Source organism: Hemiscyllium ocellatum, chromosome 12 (genome assembly GCF_020745735.1).
Source record: "Hemiscyllium ocellatum isolate sHemOce1 chromosome 12, sHemOce1.pat.X.cur, whole genome shotgun sequence".
In the NCBI taxonomy this organism is placed as follows: domain Eukaryota; kingdom Metazoa; phylum Chordata; class Chondrichthyes; order Orectolobiformes; family Hemiscylliidae; genus Hemiscyllium; species Hemiscyllium ocellatum.
The window spans coordinates 88,752,658-88,777,057 of record NC_083412.1 but is presented as its reverse complement, the minus strand read 5'-3'; the positions used below and the strand labels follow the sequence as shown (position 1 = coordinate 88,777,057).

Sequence of the window (24,400 nt, the reverse complement as noted above, 5' to 3'; positions counted from 1 at the left end):
TCTAGTCCCATTTGCCACACTTAGCCCATATCCATCTAAACCATTCCTATTCATATACCCATCCAGATGCCTTTTGAATGCTGTAATTATGCCACTTCCTCTGGCAGCTCATTCCATACAAGCACTCACCTGTGTGTGAAAAAGTTGCCCCTTTGGTCCCTTTTATATCTTTCCCCTCTCACACTAAACCAATGCCCGCTAGTTCTGGACTCCCTCACCTCAGGGAAAAGTCCTTGTCTATTTATGTTATTCATGCCCCTCATGATTTTATAAACCTCTGTAAGGTCACTTTTCAGCCTCTGACGCTCCAGGGAAAACAGCCCCAGCCTTTTCAGCCTCTCCCTGTAGCTCAAATCCTCCAAACCTGGCAACATCCTTGTAAATCTTTTCTACATCCTTCCGATAGGAAGGAGACAGGAACTGCATGCAATATTCCAACAGTGGCCTAACCAATGTCCTGTCTAGCCACACCACGACCTCGCAAATCCTATACTTAACGTTCTAAGTAATAAAGGAAAGCATGCCAAACACCTCCTTCACTCTCCTATCTACTTTCAAGGAACTACGAACCTGCACTCCAAGGTCTCTTTATTCATCAACACTCCCCAGAACCTTGCCATTAAGAGTATTAGTCCTGCTTTTCCAAAATGCAACACCTCACATTTATCTCAATTAAATTTCGTCTGCCACTCCTTAGCCCATTGGTCCATCTGATCAAGATCCCATTGTACTCTGAGGTAACCTCCTTTGCTGTCCACTACACCTCCAATTTTGCTGTTATCTGCAAACTTACTAACCATACCTTCTATGCTCACATCCAAATCAGTTATATTAATGACAAAAAGAAGTGGACCCAGCACAGAACCTTGTAGCACACCACTGGTCACAGGCCTCCTGTCTGAAAAGCAACCCTCCACCACCACCCTCTGTCTTCTACCTTTGAGCCAGTTCGGTATCCCAATGGCTAGTTCTCCCTGTATTCCAAGAGATCTAACCTTGCTAACCAGTCTCCCATGGGGAACCTTGTCAAACACCTTACTGAAGTCCATATAGATTATGTTTACCGCTCTTTCTCATCAGTCCTCTTTGTTACTGCTTCAAAAACCTCAATCAAGTTTGTGTGACACAATTTCCCATGCACAAAGCCATGCTGACTATCCTTAACCAATCTCTGCCTTTCCAAATACATGTAAATCTTGTCCCTCAGGACTCGCTCCAACAACCTGCTCACACCCACTGTCAGGCTCAGTGATTGTTAGTTCCCTGGTTTTTCCTTACCACCTTTCTTAATAGTGGCACCATGTTAGCCAAGGTCCAGTCTTCCGGCACCTCACCCGTGTCTATTGTTGATACAAATACCTCAGCAATATATGCCCGTTCATCATCATGCAGAATAATGGTATTCTCCACTAACAAGATGATGTCCTCAAACCAACCACACATCTGTGGACCACACAAACCTGAAGTATGGCATGTGTTTCAGTGCTGGTATGATGTCAAGTATGTAGGGTGCTCACCTCAATGATCAGCAGAGTATGCTTTACTAGCCTAGGTTTGCAAAACTACAGAGAGAAATGCTCATCTTTGTTTTTGAGTCACAAGTTAGTGTAGAGATATAGCAAACAATTAAGGAGGCAAATGGTATTGTGGCCTTCCATAAGATATTGAATATAGGATGAAAGATGTTTTACGACAAATCTACAGTGCGTTCGTGAAACCACCCAGATAAGTGTGGGGGGCTTTGGTGCCCTTACAAGAGGAAAAATATATTTGTATTAGAGGGAGTGCAAAGAAAGTTCACCAAACTAATTCATGGCATATTAGGATTGTCTAATAAGGAAAGATTATACAATAGGAATGGATAGCTTGTTATCTAAAATTCACAAAAGGTCGCCAATGTACTTTAAACAAAATAAAAAGATTCATTACACTAAAGAAAGACATGTATATTACACTATACAATAACTACTGGACTTAACATACAAATATCAAAAGATTCCCCAGTAACTACCTTAACCTTAGAGAAGAATCACCTGTTTAAAGCTGGTACACCCATAATCTGCTTCTTTTCAGCACAGTTCTATGCATCATTCATTATTCTCTTCATTTAACACCTAAGACTTGTAAACAAATTCTCAACTCAGCTCACTACTGTCAGTGGATGCTGGATCCTTAAACTCGTGTCTTCAATCGATTTGTAGACATTTTCCTCTGATACTTCCACAGCCTTCTATTTCTGGAGTTTTCTTCTAACCAACTCGAGAATTCTCTCATTCTGCATTGACTGTTGAGGACTGCTAAATCAAGAGCATCTGTTCTGTAAGAGATATTTCTCTGAATGAACCTGTACCTGAGCCCCCCTCTCTCTAGATTGTAACACTCGAAGTAGCAAATACTTTAGCATTTGCAGTTACCACCACCAGTCAAATTCCCCTGCCCTGACTGAAACCTTAATATTTCTTTGCATATTAAATCTCCTAAAACTCTTTGCACTTCATTTATTCTCTCTAATTTTGCATCCTGGTTCCCATCACCTTGGAAAATTGGTTACAAATGCACCCTGACCCTCAAACTGCCCAAACGAAATGCAAGTTCTAGGTACGTTGAGATGCAATCTTTCTTACTTTTACAGAACCCACCAAACCAGAACTGGTCTCAGTGTTTTAGGGATATCCCTATCCACATCATCTCTCCAGCCATTCAATCATTTGTTTCTATTTCTATACATAGTATCAGTGGTAATCCAGAGATTACACTACTGAGGTGTACTTATTAGTTTTCCTCCTAGATCACCAAGATCTACCTGCAGAACCTAATCCTCTTTCTACCTCTGGTGTTCATACTAATATAGTTGTTCAAACTTTTCCCCTCAAAATACACTGCAGCCACTAAGAATCATTCTGGATCTTGGGACTATCCTGAAGTCAAATCTGCACTCCCAGATAAACTTATTTGTAACCACATCTATAGAATATAAGACAATTACTTTCCTAAATGAAACTGAGATAAACAGACAGACAGATACACAGACACACCCTTTCCACATAGCTGTGCCAGCTTCATGCCTTAGACTTGGCTCTGGCTACATCCCCCAGAGAAGTCACCAGGCACAACAATATTCAGAATTAACTGGCCAGAAAAATGCACTCAGGGCTCATTAATCATGATCCTCTCCACCCAACTTTGCTGTGTTCATTCTGAAGCAGTGGATGACCATCAGGAGAAATGGGATATTACATTGGCTTTCTCCGCAGCAACTCCAGCTACTGAACAAGTTCCAAACTAAGAGCTCAAGCTTCCCCAGCCGACGACAATTTCTGTTTATCTATGCTTGGGGAATGAGGGGAGCCTCAGGGATTAGAGAATTGAGGATCTGCGAATGTAGTGGGAAGGATTCTGCAAAGGACAAAAAATAATTTTAAACTTTAAACAGAAGAATATTCACCTAACAGAGAATAGGAAAATTGAGATAATAAATTTCTTGCAAACTAACGCATAGTTTCTCAATTGAAGCTGCACAAGTTCATGAGCTAATATATGTGGAAAATATAGTGAATCCAATTGTAACAAGCACTTTCAACTATATAATGAAATCAAACTGTTCAAATTAAAAATTTCATTTGTGTTAGCGTATTTTAGTGCCTAATACACTATGAATTATACAAGAAAGTGGTTCTCAGAGAAAAGCATGCAATGGTTTAACTGTGGTCTTACTAGTTCGCAGAAAGTGTGCTTAGGGTGATGGCTTTTTGGGTAGCAAATGTGTCAGTTTTATTTAAATAAAAGCTTATGCTTGTTGTCTTATGCCAATTTAAAGACTATGGTGTTTATGAGATTAATGCTCCTTACGTGCTGTGACTTTAATTTTACTAGATTGGTGACAATTATTGGGGATATTGATCAATTCTTCTGTGCTAGTTTGAATCCATACATGTCACCACAGTTGAAGAAGGTCCTGTTACCATTATTTCCATAGTTTAAATAAATACTCTGACTGCCTTGGGAAAAACTTGAAGAGAAAAGGGTGGGTGGAAATGGGATTTGCAGAAAATGGACATGGATTCAACAATAAAAATAGCCTTTCAGAGATGCTTTTTCCTTTTTATACATTTGCAAATTGAAACTAAATTTTATGTTTATTTGCACTTTTAGAACTTGGTGTTGTTGAATTTTGAACTGAATGCAAGTTAGGTACAGTCCATAATAATCCAACCACTCATGTAAATGCAGTGTGGCCTTTCCCTTGGTACCCCTAACATGCCTGTGAACAAGACTGGACAACTCGGCTATTTAAGTCTATTCAGCAATTCAACTGGATAATGTCTGATCTGTATCATTAAAATTTGCTTTGGTTCCATATGTTTGTATCTTTAACAAAAGCCAATCAGATTAGTAATTTTAATTGAGCCATAACTTCACCTATTTGAAGAATTTTAGGTTTTCATTCCACAGTGAACAATTTCCTGTCATCAACAAATAGATAGCCTAGTTTTTTTTCAAGGTTCTGGATTTCAAATCAATAATAGTTTGTCGCTATATTTTAACTCCTTTAATTATTTATGCTGAACACCTCAACTTATTCATAATCTTTTGTACTCAAAGGAATACAAGGCTCATCTTGTAATGTGTGTCCAATTTAGTAATTTTAATCATTTCAGCATTCTGGTAAACCTGGGGGCACCCGTGATATATCCAATACATATCCAAAATGCAGTGTCCAGAACTGAATGCAGTATTTGAAACAGGGTCTGACCAACATGTTCTCCAGTTCTCACATAATCCTCCCCCCCTTCATGAAAAAAGCACGCTTTCCATTTGCCTTTGTACTTGTTTTTCCACTTTTCTTCTCGCTTGGAACACCATGCATTTATATCGGAGGATAAACCAGATATTCCTTAAATTTGACCTTAAGATGAGGTCTCAAACACAAACCACCATATCATTGCCAAAATCATTCAATTTCATCCTTGTAACACCATTTCACTTTGTCCCATCTCATCTGCTGTTGAAACATGCCTTTGTTATCTCTAGTTTTGATTATTTCGATGCATTCCATACTGGTCTCCCTTTATAATCTTGAGATCATCCAAAACTGTTGCTGTTACTTGCATCATGTAATATCAATGCGTTCATTGACTTAGGCTGGTTCTTGGTCAAACAATGCCTTGATTTTAAAATTACAGTTCTTATTTTCAATCTCTTAATGGCTTCACCACTACCTCACGCTGTAACTTCCTCTAGCTGTTCAACCCTCCAAGAAACTTAGACATTTCAATGTGGCCTCTTGAGCATCCCTAATTTTAGTTGCTATGTCATTGATGGCCTTGTCCTTAGTTGCCTCGGTACCAAGTTCTAGGATGCTTACACATCTTGCCATCATTAATTCCTTAATAAGGTGACCCCTAAATCCTACCTTTTCAAAGAAGCTTTTGGTGATCAGCTGTAATATTGCCTTATGTGGTTCTTTTTGATTAAACGCATTGTGTAAATATTAAGCTGCTGCTGATTTCATTACTTATAGATGTCTAAATCTCTGCTCATTGTAGCTGCTGTGACTAAGTGGACTAACTCTCAGTGTCATGTTATTGTATTGCAGAATGCCAGTTTAACTATTATAAAAATTCAGTGTCAGCAATTTTATTGCAAATGAGCATTCCATGTCAAAGAACACAGCAAAATTCATTGAATAAGTCACAGTAATGTTTCAGTATTAAAATGTTTTTAGTTGATCCCAAAACAGGGCTAGTAAAATAATTTCATGATAGCTTGAGTTTGGGTAACACCTTTCCAAAGACTAAAATCTCACACAAATTGAAATTTAAGTTTATTTACATTTTTAAAACCGTGTGCTGTTGGTTTGGTACTGAATGCATATCAGGCAGAATCTGGAATAAGCCAGCCCATCATCTGGCTGCCAGTTGGCCTTTTCTTGTGGTGTCCCCAAAATGCCTATGAAGCACGTGAGCAATTCAGTTTTTAGACTTGAGAAACAGATAAAGAGGTACTTCAACTCTCACATATGACACTAGGTGCCTTTAAGAGGCATTTGTTCTGTGCTGTTTCTCTTGCAGGGAGGTGTTTCTAGTGGTGCCAGAACATACTTCAGAATCAATGGATAAAAAGCTTATAGTTTCCTGAGTGTTTTTTTTAAATGAGAGAAAGAAGCATGAGTGGTTGGAGTCAGGCTCTCACAGATGGAGGGTTTTAGTTTGCAGTTAAAGTTGGGATTTGAAGCTGCTAGATAAAAGTTTGAGTTATTTCTCAGCTGCTAGACTATTTATTTTGATGTTCCTTTCTCCTGGACTGGAGGAGATAGTATGTGAGGAAAATCTGTTTTATTGAATTTGCCTTAGCCAAGGGTGTGTTTATGGGATGTTGCTATATTTGGACAGTTGATATTTAGTAGTTAAATAATATATATTGTTTTGTTACATATTTTGATAGAGTTAAAGTTATGCCAATTCTTTTTTCGTTTGTATTTTAACTGTGGTGTAAGAATAATGTGTGTTTTACTTGAAGCCTAGTGGTTTGACAAATCTAATCACATGTGGAACACAACACCTTATACTTGCCTTTAAATAAGATCAAAGTTAGAGTCTAGGCTATGTCCTTGATATATTTTGAGGGGGGGTTTGGTCTGATCCATAGCAACAAGTCAAGTTGGACCCATCAACGATCAACATGAAAGGTTTTGTGCGACTCAGGTATCAATAATAACATCCAGTAGCTACAGAATGCTAGCAGGCAATGCAAGACACTCAAATAACAAAATCCCAAGTTATCTTTCTTAGAACAACAGATTTCACCTGAGCTACATCAGTAATCTTTACAAAAAGGATAAAATGAACAGCAGACCAAAGCTAACCAGGAGAAACAGTAAACAAGAGACCATAAATGAAGTAAAATGATAATAGGATAGTCAAATAAAGATAAAGACATATGAAACAGAGGTTAAACAGCTTTTATACAAATGCAAACAGCCCAAGGAATAATGCATTATGAATAAAGATATACACAAGAAATAGTGAAATGATTGGTAACTCAAACATGGCCGACAAAGGATAGCCAACTCTATGAGGAAGTCACATATTCATGAGGAATGATTATAGTGCACCTTAAAAATACTGGACACTTCAGAACAGCATATGATTCAAGTGACATAAATAAAACTAGGCAATAAAGATTGATCAGTATTTGTGATAAATCACTAGTACAAAGTGAGTAAGGCAATGAACTGTTCTTGTCAAGTTGGAAACTTGAATTAGGAGGGATTTAAACATCCCATAGGTACAACATGCAGGTGAGTACAAACCTTAGGGGAGTTGCAAAAAAGCAAAAACAAATACAGTGAAGCAGTCGGGAATTGTTTCTGCACGCAACAGGACAAGAAGGAAACACTACTATCCAGGAAAAAGCAGCCTACTTTTAATTTGTGCCCCACTCACTTTAAACATCCACCTGCTCCACCACTGGTTTACAGTGAGGTGTACTATCAAAACAAACGCACAGCAGAAAATTCACCAAAGCCAGGAAAAGCCTATAAAGGGAAAACAGGTACAATTGAATATCATGTCCTCTAATTTACACACCACCTCAACTTGGAAACGGATTGCTGTTACTTTGTTTTCACTGGGTCAAAATCCTAATACTTAGATTACCTTCAATACAAACCCACTGTACCATTCAAGAAAAGGTCCATTGACATCTTTTAAAGGACAAGTAGCAGCAATGAACTGTTGCTCTGGCTAATGGCACCTGTACTTCCAATTAGAATGGTAAGAAACAAAATCACATAGGACAATTCACTTACTCCATTTCTGTATTGATAAAGAATAATGTATACAAGCATTAAATTAATTTGGTCCAAATACAAGGAATGATTACCAAAATCATTGCAGTGCCAGCAAATCAATTTGCTATAGCTCTAGCACATTCTATTTTCATAACAAATATTAGCATCTAATTAACCAGATTATATACAGCAAACATTTTAAACTGTGTAACAGAGACAAAAAAAAATTCCAACTGAGTATTTACCTCTTGACAGTACTGCAGAATTCCTTCTTTAGTTGCAAAGCAGCTGTTTGTTCCAGACGGATCAGACACCCACTTGCCACTCTGTACATTCATGTGCATATTTAGTTTGCCGCAGAACATGGCGATTTGGGGTTCTGCTGCCAACAATCCAGTACCTCCATCAGTTGGCACCTGGTAAACAGAATCATTTCAGTTACTAAAAAAGCATGAACTAAATTATGTAGTGTGTCAAAAGATTTTGCTAAGCAGTATAAAGACAGAACAACATTGTTCTTAAAGCAAAACTATCGCCAAATTTGATACCCTGGGCCTGTCTGGAAACATTCATACTGGAATATTAAAAAGCCAAGACAGTGCTTATGAGTAACAAATCAACTGGATTGCCATTTTAGAATTCCATGAAGTTTTGATGAAGGAGCGCACCCTAATTTAGCTTTAATTAGTTATTTAAATCGTTGCCGGAAAATGGCAAGTGACCCTAGTTTTAAAATCATTTTAGGTCAAACTTGTTAGCATTCAAGAAAGCAGATTGAACCTGATGTAGTTTTAAAAAACATTGAAAACAAATATTAAGAAAGATTTAATCTAGGATTTATGTACAAGGTGACATATCCATTCAAATGGCTATAGTCAGTTATACCACATCATGTGACCACAGGATCTTTTAAAAAGTAATAACTCCGAGGAAAGGTCACTGGACCCAAAATGTTAACTCTGATTTCTCTTCATAGATGCTGCTTTGCCAGCAACTTCAAATTTTGTTTCTGATTTACAGCATCCACAATTCTTCCAGTTTTCAAAATTTATTTATGGGTTGTGAGCATTGCTAGCAATGGCCAACATCTGTCGTTCACCCCGAACTGTCTTTGAAAAGATGCTGGTCAGTCATCCTCTTGAACCACTGCAGTCCAACCTTTCATTATCCAATTGTCTTAGGAGGTCATTATGTTTCAGAAAGTCATCTGGACTTTAGGGCTTTTAAGTCAGCGAGAGCTGTAGTCTAACTGGTACAGAAAAATGAAGAATTAGAAGTCAACTTCAAAAACATCCAGTTAATTGCTACAAATTTATTTTCACTGGCTCAAAACTGAAAACAGTAGTTAGGTAAATACAGGCTGCAAAGCTTGTCAATGCAAGGTGGTACAGGTTTATATTGCCACATTCAATTTGCAGATCATTTATCTATCTTGGGGACAATTTGTTATTTTACACTATTTGAGGCTCCTTCCTTTCATCAGCTGATCATCCCTTTGGATGCAAGTTTGGTTTATTACAATTGTGTGAAAAACCTGTAATAATGAGAGTCTGTGATTCTTGCTGTTATGTAATCATACAGAATAAATCTAATATATTTTCCAATGGGTACCCTATTAAATAAAGCCCAGTACAGAGAGGAATCTGACCGTCCAGTGAGCAAAAAAACTACATAAGTGTTTCCTCTCTGTAAAACGGACCACAAAGCACACGAAGGGAAAGCAATTTTGGCCATCCACCAGTTTTATAATGGCCTGCGGTGTTATTTTTCAAGGTAAGGAAAAGTTGCTCTAGTCTCATGTTATTTTCCTCCCTCCCACTCCTACGGACTCTCATTCCATCTGAACAATAAACGGGTTTGAAGGCATAACTTTACTCTCATCCAAGGTCTCATTCCTATGACCAATTGAAAAGGATTAAAAACCAAAAGAAATGTGTAGATACTGTAAATTAGAGACAACAAGGTCTCTGAACAAGGTCCTAATGTAGCTTCGCTTGTGTGTGTTTGGCTGGTTGCTGTTGTAGTGCAGGATCTTGTTAGTTGGTGTGGATTTTCTGTACTTTTTTTGTGGTGCATTCGCTGTTCTGTATTCTTTCTATTATCACATCCAGGAATGGAAGTTGATTGTTGGTTTCCTCCTCTCCTGTAAATCTGATCCCTGTGAGCATGGTGTTGACAACCTTCATATGTTGGGAGCAAAGCTAGCCTGTAATATCCAGCTTGAAAACGTTTTACAGAGAGGAAACACTTATGTAGTTTTTTTGCTCACTGGGACATCAGATTCCTCTCTGTACTGGGCTTTATTTAATAGGGTACCCATCGGAAAATATATTGGATTTATTCTGTATGATTACATAACAGCAAGAATCACAGACTCTCATTATTACAGGTTTATCACACAATTGTAATAACCCAAACTTGCATCCAATGGGATGATCAGCTGATGAAAGGAAGGAGCCTCAAATAGTGTACAATACAAATTGCCAGAAAACCTCAGGTCTGGCAGCATCTGTGGCAAGAAATCAGAACTGAGGAAGGGTAATTTGACCTGAAATGTTAACTCTGATTTCCTTCCAATTGGAGAGGGCAGATTAACTTCTCATTTTTAACACCACTTCGGTTGGTCACAACAATTTAACTTTTTTTTTTAAGCATACAGCTATCACTTTAATTTATTAAAATATTGTTAAACAGATCAAAACAAAGAAGCCTATTCAAAGTTCTCAAATGAAAGGAGGAGTGGATTACTTATTACAGCAAAATAAAAAAAATGCTACAAATACACACAAAAATCAGAAATAAATTTACAAAGAAATGGGAAGGTAGGGTGCTTAATACATATATAGGAAAGAAAAATCAATTGGAGTTTCAAGTTCTGGAGATGCATTGAATTCTGAGGAAGTTGTATATCAACTATGTACCTTGTCCTGTTTCCTCAGGAAGAATGGACACTTGCAGATAGCCTTGATTTCTTAGTGAATAGTGATTTTTCAGTTATTTTTCACCAGGATTTTGGCAGTTGTAACAGACAGCAAGACCTCAGAGAGCATGACAGCAAGAAGAGCTTTCAGTATTATTTATGTTATTTTGCTTTCTCTCTCATGACTCAAAGGCATTTGTTCAAATAGCACTCCTTTGCGGATTTCGGTGTCTGTGTTGCTAGTTTCTAAGCTGGATATTACAGGCTAGCTTTGCTCCCAACATATGAAGGTTGTCAACACCATGCTCACAGGGATCAGATTTACAGGAGAGGAGGAAACCAACAGTCAACTTCCATTCCTGGATGTGATGATAGAAAGAATACAGAACAGCGAATGCACCACAAAAAAAGTACAGAAAATCCGCACCAACTAACAAGATCCTGCGCTACAACAGCAACCAGCCAAACACACACAAGAGAAGCTAGATTAGGACCTTGTTCAGAAGGGCTACAACACATTGCGGAACTCCCAACCTACCAAGAGAACAAGTATGCCTCTAATGAGTATTCACCAAGAACGGACATCCCTGCAATGTCATCCGCAGATGCCTAACAGACAAACAGCGCAATGAGGATATGCCATAATCTAATTCACTAGCCATGTTACCTTACATAAAACACATCTCAGACTGACAGTCAGACTTCTCCGACCACTGGGATTCATGACAGCCCATAAACCGACAGCCATGTTCAAACAACGGCTCACCAGAACAAAGGACCCTATACCCATCATGTGCAAGACAAATGTAATTTACAAGATCCCATGCAAAGACTGCACATAACACTACATAGGACAAACAGGCAGACAACTAGCAATCCGCATCCACGAACACCAACTAGCCACTAAAGGCCTCGACCAGCTGCCCCTAGTAGCACACACATAGATGACAAGGACCACAAATTCAACTGGGACAATACAACAAACATAGGACAAACTAAACAGAGGATAGCCAGAGAATTTCTCGAAGCATGGGATTTATCTACAGACTCAATCAACAAGCACACAGACCTAGACCCAATATACCAGCCACTACAACAAACAACCAGAACCGGCAACCAGAAGCAGCAGGAACGGAACCAAATCAATTCCAGAAGACAGCAGTGCTTCACAGGAGGCTCCAAAGCATAGGGGGATGAAACATCTGCAAATCGACTTCCCAGCTTGGCGAACATGCCCATAATTACAACAGCCGGCATCCAAGCTACAAATCTTTACACAAACCTTGAATGCAATGGTATTATGCAAGTGCATGCAAACCAAGAAATGGTTTCAATGAATTTCAATGCCTCAATTAAATGATAATTTTGATACCGATAGCTTTGCATATTCCATGTGGATTTTCTGGATGCGTGTGGGGATCAGAGTGTATTTCAGGTCAGCAATGCCCTTTTCAAATCAGAGCATCTCAAATATTAAAGTCAAATGAAGAAGGCTAAATATTCATAGTCCATTTTTTTACTACAATTGAAGTTAGTCACCATTGTCTTATCAGCTCATAGAACTGCTCCCTCATCAGAGAAATGACTGGCGATGGTTTAACCTGAAAGTCTCACTCCTTCGGTGAAGAGAGAGGTTGTGACAGAGAAAAGTCCTTCATGGGTGACCTCATTGTATCTTCATGTTAATTCCTTATGTAAAGTAAGAAACTGAAGTGTATTTGCATCATCACTACAGGCCTTTTGGGCAAACCATGATTCCAGCATGGAAGTGGTCAGAATGACAACACTACCAGATTCAAAGCATTTTTAAATTATGAACAGACATTAATTTAAGAAAATTCAAGACCATAGAATAGAAATATCCAGCACAGAAGGTAACTGAGTGTCAGTAAGGAGGAATAATGCAAAATGATTTTTAAAATGATTTTCAGAATAATTTTAACAATGTTCAACACGAGACATTTAACAAAGAGAGAAGAGTTTGGATGCAGCATTGTTGGCTTGGATAGAAAATTCACTCGGGTTGGGGGGATAATTAAGAGATAATAGCTTTGGAAAGCAATTATCTAATTGGGAACTAATGGGGTCTCTCAAAAATGTGTACCATGGCCTCAGTTTTTCACCCTCTTTTTAAAAGACGTGGACAAAACAAGGAACCATAGCTTTGAAGTACAAAGGAAATAAAGTAAAGATGAACCTTCATGAAATACTCATTTGACCTCAACTGGAGGGATAGGTCAAACTGTGATCACAAGTTGAAAAGATGTGCAAACTTTGGTGTGGAAAAGATTTACAGGAAGATTTCTAGGACAGAAGAACAGGAATTGATCTCCTTGAAGCAGAAAAGAAATCGTAAAATTAAATGATTGGGCAAAATCATAGCCTGTAGTGTTTAATGTGGGAAAGTATGAGTTCACTCCCTTTGAACTCAAGAAAAATAGTGCACTTCCTAAATGGCATAAAGTCATTGAGCTGGAACAGATACAAGAGTCATGAAAAGTTAGAGATTCTGAAAAATTACAATTCTATAAGATTGAAAAAAGATTCATGGATTTTTGTCTTTTAATCTCAAAGATATCGAAAATACAAAGGATTCAAAGTTACATTACAGCTGTGACTGAACATCATTTGGAGCACTGCATCCCAAGAAATATTTACCAGCCTTTGGGGGCAAGCTTCATTAACATGGTAACCCTTTTAGCCTCCCTGCATGGACAGATTACACATCGTCTTAAAAGAAGTACAAGCTTGACAGGTGGAAAGATCTCACATTTTTACAGCTCTTCTCATAACCTTAGGATGGCTTAAAGTGTTTTGCAGACAATTAAGCTATTTTTAACCATGGGCATCATTGTAGGAAATTAATATCATTATCTGGCTTTCACTCCAAATGAGTGTAAAATGAAAGAATTAAGAGTTCCTATCTGAATGAGAAGGTGGGCCCTCACATTGAAAGGGAAACTCTTCCTTCAAATATTACACAATTGGACCAGAAGTAGTTAGAAGGGCATATGAATGTTACAATTCTAATGACCAAGCCTGGTTTTAATTATGATTTCAGAAGCAAATCGAATGAGTTGGTGTGAATTGTTAAATTAAATTTTCATAGCGCCAACAATAGAAGACAGTCATTTGCCCCACCACTACTGTTCCAACTTTTTGAAAAAGCTTCCCAATTAACCTGACTCCTTTTGCTTTTCCACGGTAGCTCTGCATGTTTTTCTCTTTGAAGAATTTGTGGCACTGGAAAAGCACACCAGGTCAGGCAGCATCCAAGGATCAGGAGTATCAACGCTGAGGTTTGTGGGCCGGGGGAGGGGGGTGCTGAGAGATAAGTGGGAGATGGGGGGGGGGCTCGGGAGAATGTAGCTGGGAATCTTCTGCCTTGGGAGCCTCCAACCACACAGGAGAAACATGGATTTCACCAGTTTCCTTGTTTTCCCTACCCCCACCTTATTCCAGTTCCAAGTCTCCAACTTGGCAATGCTCTCTTGACCTGTCCATCTTCCTTCCCACCTATCCGCTTCATCCTCCTTCTCGACCTATCACTTCCCCACCCCCACATCTTCATCTACCTATCACATTCGCAGCTACCTTACCCCCAGCCCACCCCCCTTCCCATTTATCTCTCAGCCCTCGGCCCACAAGCTTCATTCCTGATGAAGGGCTTATGCTTGAAACGTCGATTCTTCTGCTCCTGCTGCCTGATCTGCTGTGCTTTTTCATCATCACACTCTCAACTCTGAACTCCAGCATCTGCAGTCCTCACTTTCTCCTCTTCGAATAATTTGTCTATTTTAAGCTTTGAGAGTTGACACTAAATCTGCTTCCAACACCCCTGCAGGCAGCATATCCTAAATCATAATGGCCTCCACCTAAATTTACTATGCCAAGTGCCAACTATTTTGAAAGCAAACAAAGAAGAATTAAACTCTGAAGTGTTGAGGACCAAATTCTTAAGGTAAGAAAAAATTACTGACAATCCAAATGTTACAATGCTAAATAAGCTACTTTTCATATTGCTACTTGTTTAGCACAAATGTAGTTCAGACGACCCACAGTTTATATTGCTAAAATTAGACCATCATACCCTAATCCTTCCAGAGATATACAAATGCTTCAGGAAGAAAACTGAATTTAGTGTATTGCTTGCGTGGCACAGTAATGCTCTGATGATCAAAAACTCAAAACGTCAGTGCTGTTCCTTTCTCCATAGATGCTGACTGACCAGCTGAGTGGTTTGTGTTGTGTTTTATTACAGTGAAGCAATTCATTGGTGCAAAGCTCTTGGTAGAATCCAGGCAACATAAAAAGGGCCACTGAAATCTAAACTTTTTCTTTCCAAATAAACAACAGCTGTGAACTGCTAAACCACGATTAACTGTTTTAAAATGGCTGTGTAAAATAAACTGATCAATTTATAATTCAGATTAAAGGTGCTAAAATGATATACCAAGCTGTAAGGTTACAGACTGTGGGCTGAATACAATTCTGCTGCTAATGGCTCTGAGTGCCTCATGGATGCCCCATCTTGAATTGCTATCTTTAATTTCTTTTCACTCATGGGATGTGAAGATTGCTGGCTGGGCAAGCATTTATTGCCCATCCTGAGTTGCCTTCAAGGTGGTGGTGATAAACTGGGTTCATGAACTGCTACAGTCCATTTGGCGTCCACCTAGCCATTAGTGAGGGAGTTTCATGATTTTGACCTAGTGACACTGAAGGCAGCTAATTGGGAGGGTGACAGGGAGAAGGGGATAATCAGGTTTCCTTGCCTGTACTTGTTGCGAAGGCCAGGAGGAAATTCATCATTATCCACTTTGAATATCCTCAGGGCAGATAAATCTTTCATGCGCCCAGTGTCAGGAGTGAATATCTGTCTCTAAAATATAGGAAATGTTGAAACCTGTTCCAAAGTTTTTATTTCATAATTTCTGGAATATCTTAATGAACAAATGAGTCATATCCATCCTGCTTTCAACACATATTGTCACTCGCTTAATCCATTATCGGCATACTCCCATGGGTGTTGCAGATTTTTGAAACTGCAGCCAGGGATAAGTTACAACTTGAAGATGGAGGTGATGGGAGTCCAGATCAGTTGCAGTCTATGTAAAAACTTAGGATTTTCCAATGGCAAGTTGGCATTCCAGGGTCGATGGGAGTTGTATATGCAAACCCTGTGGAATCCCCATTGGAGTATACTCTGAAGAAATAGTCTGGGAAATTTAAGATTTCACTTAACAATCCCTCTTTGCTCCAAAAGCATCATTTAAATTGGAGAACGTGGAAGGTTACAATCAAGTTAAGTAAATAGCTACTCAGGAAAAGTGAGATTATTAAAAACATAGTCTTAACTTCTAAATAGCTATTTAACTTACCAAATATTTGTCTTCTAAATCCACAAATAGGTCTTGCTTAGCCCAGATTCTGAGGAGACATCTCTGCCCCTCTGCATGCAGGATTTGACAATGCAGTCCAATTCTATGCCAAACAACCTGCCTGTTCCACATTCAACCTGGACCCAATCTGTTGCCACCCATCCCTCCACTGCACCAATCAATGACACCCAACTCACCTGGTACCTTATCTCTCTACTCACTTGGCACCCTATCCTTGCCTTATGTATTTAATGCTTGACAGCAGCTATCAAAAGTGGCAGAGAGTGATTCTCAGCCTTTATATTTCAAATAGGGAAGCTTGTTTGTGCCAAGAAGAGGTGTTTTGCCTTCACCTAAAGAAATCTCCTTCAGAAACACAGACCCCATTGTTTCATAAAAAGGGATAGATACAGTGGCAATTTGTATTAAATTGGCAATACTTGGAAAATCCAACCCAGTCTTTAACCAGGGTCAGAAATTATTCAAGCTCATAATGCTTTACTAATCAACTGAACCATATAGAACAGACAGATGTTATAGGGTAGGCGAAAGTGAGGACTGCAGATGCTGGAGATCAGACTCTAGATTAGAGTGGTGCCGTAAAAGCACAGCAGGTCAGGAAGCATCCGAGGAACAGGAAAATTGATGTTTCAGGCAAAAGCCCTTCATCAGGAATGAGGCTAGCCATCAATGGATAGCATAGGTATGACATTTCACTAGTTAGTGTTTGAACCAATGCACTGACCAATTATACAATAATGCAAGTAGTCCACTTGATTGATACTACATCCACAAGCATCGACTCCCTCCACCACTGATGTACACAAAACCGCTATCTACAAGATGCACTGCAGAAATTCATCAAAGATCCTCAGATAGCACCTTCTAAACCCACGGCCACTTCCATCCAGAAGGGTAAGGGCAGCAGCTTCGTGGAAACACCACTACCTTCAAGCTTCCCTCCAAGCCACACCCACCATCCTGACTTGGAAATATATCACTGCTCCTTCACTGTCACTGGATTAAAATCCTAGAATTCCCTACCTAATGGCACCGTGGGTCAACCTACAACAGGTGGACTGCAGCAGTTCAGGAAGACAGCTCACTAACACCTTCTCAAGGGCAGCTAGAGACAGGCAGTAAATGCTGGCCCAGCTAGCAATGCCCACAGCCCAAAAATGAATTTAAAAAACTGCATAGGGCAAAAATTTTGGGATCAAATCAAAATGTGCTCGAGCAAAATCATATTTGCCAATTTATCTATGAGAATAAAGTGCACAGAACTTCTGTACCAAGTGAGCTGACCTGTTTTAATCATCAACATGATGGACGATTCTAATCACCAGCAATTATACGCTGATATAATTTATTACAATAGGGCTTTGGATAAAAACTGCAGTGATCCAATATTTCCACACTGAGAAGTTAAAACAACTACTCTATTCAAAAATGGCCCCTCCCTATGCAAGCTTTTCAAATTAATTTTTTGCATAAATAAATCAACAATTGAAAAACACAACATTGACAAAGTTTTTCCTCTTATCAGGCAGGGAGGCCAAAGAAGTCAATGAACAGGGAAAACTGCTGGTTATGGATTTATCCTTGCAAATTATATTAATGCCAAAACAGGAATTTCTACTCTGAGCCAAAATAATCAAACTATTTCAGCAGTTATTATAATAATTATTACAATTACTGGGCTACAATAAAAAGGCTTGCACCTAAATAGCACTTACTATGACCGAACATCTCAAAACATTTGAGATAAAAATCTGAGGTTTGAAGGTAGTTTCTGTGTAATATGGCAGTCAACATAGACTCAACAAACTCCCATACCCAATGTGATATTGACCAGAAATCTTTGTAATGCTAATTGAGGGATGAATACTGAATCATAGTGTCCCTACTGTGTTGATAGAGACAATTCAGCCCACCATGTCTGCACCGACCCTTCGAAGAGCAACACACTCGGAACCAACCGCCACCCTACCCTATAACCTGACATTTACCATGGCAAATCCACTTAATGGCCAATCCAACTAGGCTGCACATCTTTGGACTGTGGGAAGAACCAGAGCACCCGGCGGAAACCCGAACTGACACAGAATGTTCAAATTCCACACAGTCATGCAAGGCTGGAATCAAACCTGGGTCCCTGGCACTGCAAGAACACTGTGCTACCATACCATCCTGGGACATAAATGTCAGGACTTAATAGATCATTCTGTTGCACTTTGAAATAGTGTGATGGAATCTTTTATAATTATCCATGGGTGCAAGACATGGCTTTGCTTTGTTAAATTTGACAGCTGAAGTGTCAGCCAAAATTTTATTGCTCAAGGCTCTAGTGTGGCTTGACCCCGGAGATTCAGAGAAGAAACCATTTCAAATTGACACTGGAAAAAACATCAGTGTTTCTTCTCTCGATCTAATTATCACTATTCAGTTATCCATGCTATGAAATGGCTTCGTAGGTTTTAAAAAAGAAAGGCATAGTTAACGGTTCTGAAAGTGGCTGGTATTGTTGGACCTCGAGAGACAGCACGTGGGATTGCATGAAAACAATTGGCTTTTTACAATAAACTTTACAAAGAGCATGGATAAAATAAGGTTAGCTTTTCAAGTGGAACATGAATAATAAAATGGGATGTGAAATGGTAATCTGGCTCTTTTTACACAAATGCTGCCAAATCGGCTCAGTTTCTCCAGCTCTTTTTAAATTTCAGATCTCCAGTATTGGCATTAGTTTGCCTTTATTTGAATATAATCAGATTCATTCTCTCTTTTAGGTCATTAGTGGTGGCACAGTGGCTCAGTGGTTAGCATGTTGCCTCACAGCGTCAGGGTCCCGGGTTCGATTCCAGCCTCAGTTGACTGTCTGTGTGGAGTTTGCACATTCTCCCGGTATCTGTGTGGGTTTTGTCCGGGTGCTCTGGTTTTCTCCTCCAAGCACAAAAAAATGTGCAGGTCAGGTGAATTGGCCATGCTAAATTGCCCATAGTGTTAGGTGCATTAGTCAGAGGGAAATGGGTTTGGGTGGGTTACTCTTCGGAGGGTCGGTATGGACTTGTTAGCCAGAAGGACCTGTTTCCATACTGTAGGGAATCTAATCTAATTACTTACATGGGATTTTCAGGCACTGCATCTTCAAAGCAATATTCAGAGTGACCGCACAACTATAATCATGATGTGGACTGCTACTTTCAACAAGTAATAAGTCAATGCTTTATAAACCTTATGATTTAAATCCTACAATTAAAAAGTAGATGAAGAATGTTTGTTGTGTAGGAGGCATGCATACAAAATCTACACTTCAGTGGAGGGCTTGAAAGTAACAGCTATCCACTCTTCCTACTGCCCCATCACAGTTAACAAAGACAAGTAAGTTACGTGCAAATAAGCATCAGCACTGCACACTAGTGAGCTACTTCCCATTCTCCAACCCATATTTTCTGTAGTCTTTTAGACTCAGATCATTATTGGAAAACCTAAGTGAAATGCTGCTCCACACGCACAGATGAACGGATGCGCGTTTGCTTGCTGAGCTGGAAGGTTCAGTTTCAGTTTCAGGCGTCTCGTCACCATACTAGGTAACATCAGTGAGCCTCCAGTGAAGTGCTGGCATTGCGTCCTGCTTTCTACTTACGTGTTTAAGTTTCTTTGGGCATTTGACGATGTAATTTCCGGTGCTTTTTCTCAGAGGGTGGTAGATGGGAGTCCACATCGGTGTTTGTTGATAGAGTTCCGGTTGGAATGCCATGCTTCTAGGAATTCTCGTGTGTGTCTGTTTATTTTGTTCCAAGATGGATGTGTTGTCCCAGTCAAAGTGCTGTTCTTCCTCATCTGTATTTAAGGATACTAGTGATAGTGGTTCATGCCTTTTTGTTGCTAGTTAGTGTTCATGTTCCTGGTGGCTAGTTGTATGCCTGTTTGTCCAATGTAGTTTTTGTTTCAGTCCTTGCAAGGTATTTAGTAAATGACGTTTGTTTTGCTTGTTGTCTGTACCGGGTCTTTTAAGTTCATTAGCTGCTATTTGAGTTTGTTGGTGGGCGACTATGATGCCAAGAGGTCTGAACAGTCTGACTCTCATTTCAGACTTGTCTTTGATGTAAAGCGGCTAGGGTTTCTGGGCACATTTTGTCTGCTTGTTTTGGTTTGTTGCTGAGAAATCGGCAGACTGTGTTTATTGGATACCCATTCTTCTTGAAAACACTATCTAGGTAATTTTCTTCTGCTCTTTGTAGCTCCTTGGTGCTGCAGTGTGTGGTGGCTCATTGAAATAATGCCTGAATACAGCTTTGTTTGTGGGTATTGGGATGATTGCTTCTGTATACCCACAAACGAAGCTGAACTTCGAACAGCAGCAGGTACTCATGTGACTCGGCCAACGTTATTCATCTCATATGCTGATGGCAAGAATAACCTGAGGCATAGTACATTGATGAGACCTAGCTGAGGCCATGGCAACAGATGAATGGACACCACACAACAATGAATAGACAAGTGTTTCCTCTAGTCGGACAGCACCTCAGCATTCCGGGAAGTTAGACCTCGGACCTTCAGGTGACCATCCTCCAAGGAAGATTTCAGGACAGGCAACAACGCAAAATGGCCGAGCAGAGGTTGGTAACTAAGTTCGGTACCCATGGGGATGGCCTCAACCGGGACCTTGCTTTCATGTCACACTAGAGATGACCACACACACACACACTCTCTCTCACACACTCCTACAGACCCTCTCTCACACACAAGCTCTCTCTCACATGCTCACACATACACACCCTCTTCACAGACGTATACCCCTTTACACGCTCACATATACATACTTTCTTATGGATGCTCCTAGACCCCATCCACCCCACCACCGCCCCCTCCCCCACCCACACACAAGTTTGTGGGGAGAATTTGTAGTTTCAGAATTAAATTTTATTTTGCTCAAAAACTGAATGAATGCATACAAGGTTGTCTAAATCCTTTTTGGAAATACAATCAGTCTGAATATTGGGGCACAGACAGCCTCGCGCAGAGAACCTCACACCTTCAATACATTATCGGGTTGACACGGCACCTAGTGTTAAAGTTCATTTGAGAACTTGAGAATATAATCTAAAAAAAGTTCTGGGATTAACATATGAAAGACCTGAAACCAGCATGGTCATTCTAACAGATGAGAGACTTAACAAACAATCCATGTCCTTTTCAATATATAATCTCAGTTGATTCACACTGTAAATTCTATGTCTTACCGATCTTATACTCCACAACCACCTGATGAAGGAGCAGTACTCTGAAAGCTATTGCTTCAAAATAAGCCTGTTGGACTATAACCTGGTGTTGAAAGATTTTTTAACTGTCACCCTAGTTGTAATAGACCTGAAGCCAAAAGCTATCATTGCCACAGGATGCAATATGTAAAATAAAACAGTAAAATTAGGTTACTAATGCAAGAAGCTTTCAAGGATATGCTGACGATACACTGACAAATATTTGTCCAGCATAAGGAACCACATGTACTGGCGTATAATTATTAAACTGAAATATTACTATATTGACTTGGACTCAGCAATGTAACCAGAAGCAGCAAAAAGATCAGTTTCTTTTCAGTGATTCTGTGCTCGTTAGAAAGCTGTTCAATACAAACATCTGACAGCCGATGTTTCTTGAAAGGTTAAACATTTCTTTGTCCTTAAATGCTATTTGACCTATTTTCAACATGTCAATTTTAACTTAAAACAAAAGTTTCCAATGAAATAAGCAGAACTTTAAAGAAAGCTCAGGATTTATTTCCTCAACGCTGTCATTATATTGCATCGCATTTTCAGCAGCACACTTACTCACTTACCATGGCAGATACAGAACAGAATGTCAATGAGTGGAGCACTCAGGCAGTTTGGAATTAAGTATGTCACAGTAACTGTAAGTAATTGCTGACAGGTACCCATTTCCTCATTATATAATAATGTCCAATTTTTTTAGAAAAGAGATTGCACACTGCTAGCAGCAGCTTGTGCTCAAAACAAATCATCTGATTCTTGTCATTTGTATAAATGGTCCTAAAATGTTTGCATTAAACTAATTCCATGACAACGAAAGGGTCTGAGGGGCCAATGTTGAGGGCCGGGGTGGGGGAGGGGAAAGTGGGAGAGAGAAGGGGGGGGGGGGGGGGCAGAGAGAAGTGGAGGGGAGAGAAAGTAGGGGGAGAGAGGGAGGGAGGCAGGGTGAAGAAAGACCGTTTTAGTGCTGGGACTGCCAAAGCCAGAAAATTAACTCTTTGTGCTTACTTGCTGTGGATTGAATTTAATTGCATTTTCGGACTTTATGATGATTTTCAGTAGCCATTACTGGTTATAAAATGAAAACTTTATAAAAGATAATATTGATGAAGCTTTAATTTACTTGCTGTTTTTACGGACCAGGACTCCCCCACTGTCAGTTATAACTGGTCAGATGTGATGTTTTACTTGAATTTGAATCACAACCTTGAAAAGAAAGCATGTTTAATTCGAGACAAATAAATCAGTTTAAATGCAACCTTACGCTAACAGCTCAGCCTCAGGTACAGAATGTTTCAGTGCTTAAGATAAAAAGGAGTCTGCTCCTAGCTTAAAAATTGTTCTAAACCTAACATTGAAGAGATTTTGGCACAATGTGTCTGGAAGCCATTTTTTGGTCAAAAGTTTGCCCTCCTTACTAAGGAGCCATTTTATAAACAATTGATTCTGTCTTGCAAGCTGTGCAAGGTTACCTCATGACATCTCCCACTTAATTTAGGCTGGTACTCCTCTGTGATAGGAACTTATCCTGCCAGCAGACGCCTAACTTGGCTGGATTTGTTTTGCCCACCTGACGGATAGCTCAAGGCCTGCAGGAGTGATTAGCCAAGCGCACACAGACCTATCAGTTAACTTCTCCTCCTTAGGAATTGTGTTTCACTGTTATCTGTTTAATTAAGAACATAGTGTATTTTGTAAATTTTTTGTATAAAAGAAGCCTGTTTGTGACAGTAAGACAGAGCAGCCTGCGAGGGCTCTTAAAGGACAAGCGATCTCCTACTCTCCTGGTTATTAGAATCTAGTTAGTTTAGCTTTTGGTATCAGTGTTATGTTGCAACAGTGATGCTACTGGTAAATAAACGAGATAACCAAAATGTTTGTAAGAGGTTTTTTTTATTCCAGACTATCAAAGAATACAATCTCCGGGATGAACCAAGAGGGGCTTACAGGTTGAGTCCACAAGAGATTCCCTGGGCAGTCTCAAATCTGTACTTTAACAAGGTAACCTTCTTCACTGTCCACTACACTTCCAATTTTGGTGTCATCTGCATATGTACTACCTATATCTCTTATGCTCACATCCAAATCATTTATATGAATGATGAAAAGTAGTAGACCCAACACCGATACTTGTGACATTCCACTGGTCAGTCCTCCAGTCTGAAAAACAACCCTCCACCACAACCCTGTCTTCTACCTTTGAGCCAGTTCTGTGTCCAAATCTCTAGTTCTCCCTGTATTCCATGAGATTTAATCTTGCTAACCAGTCTCCCATGAGGAACCTTGTCGAACGCCTTACTGAAGTCCATATAGATCACATTAACCACCCTGCCCTCTTCAATCCTCTTTGTTACGTCTTCAAAAAACTCAATCAAGTTTGTGAGACATGATTTCTCACACATAAAGCCATGTTGACTATCCATAATCAGTCCTTGCCTTTCCAAATGTATCTGACACCTCTATCCTTCTAGGTGGCAGAAACATTGAGTTTGAATGAAGCCATCTAAAAAGCCTTGGCATCTTGTTGCAAAATTTCTGCAACTGTGCATTGGTGATGGGGAAGAGCATGATGAAGGTGTTGAATTGGATGCCATTCGAGTAGTTGCTTTCTCCAGTGTGGTGACAAGTTTTGTGTGTTTTTGAATGAGTGCAGGTCCAATAAGTGGAGAGTATTCTATCACCCTCCTAACTTATGAGTTGTAGAGAGGCTTTGAGGAGCTATGAGATGAATTGCTCAAAATTGAATTTCCAGTAACTGATATACCTTGCTGCCAGTGTTTTCTGGCTAGTCCAGTTCATTTCCTGGAAAATGATAAACCCCAGAATGTTGATTCAGGGCTAGCCACTTTTTTCAATCCTGTTTCTATTGACCACACATGAAGTCCTGATCTGGTATTCTCTTTGTCTTTGTCTTCGCATTCTTAACATTGAGAAGTTGTCTTCTACCCTAATGTCTTCACTTTGAGCTAAATTAATTCGATTAGGTTACCTACAGTGTGGAAACAGGCCCTTCAGCCCAACAAGTCCACACTGA

The 24,400-nt window shown here is 39.6% G+C and overlaps 1 protein-coding gene across 4 annotated transcripts in view; it reads right to left on the bottom strand.

The window, feature by feature from the left end:
• Positions 1 to 24,400, bottom strand: part of appa (amyloid beta (A4) precursor protein a) — a 178,665-nt gene that overhangs the window by 125,691 nt on the left and 28,574 nt on the right. For all 4 annotated transcript variants that reach the window (XM_060833843.1, XM_060833841.1, XM_060833842.1 and 1 more), the window contains exon 2: positions 8,038 to 8,208. In XM_060833843.1, coding sequence (XP_060689826.1) covers positions 8,038 to 8,208 — 171 coding nt within the window. The remainder of the gene's footprint in view (positions 1 to 8,037; positions 8,209 to 24,400) is intronic.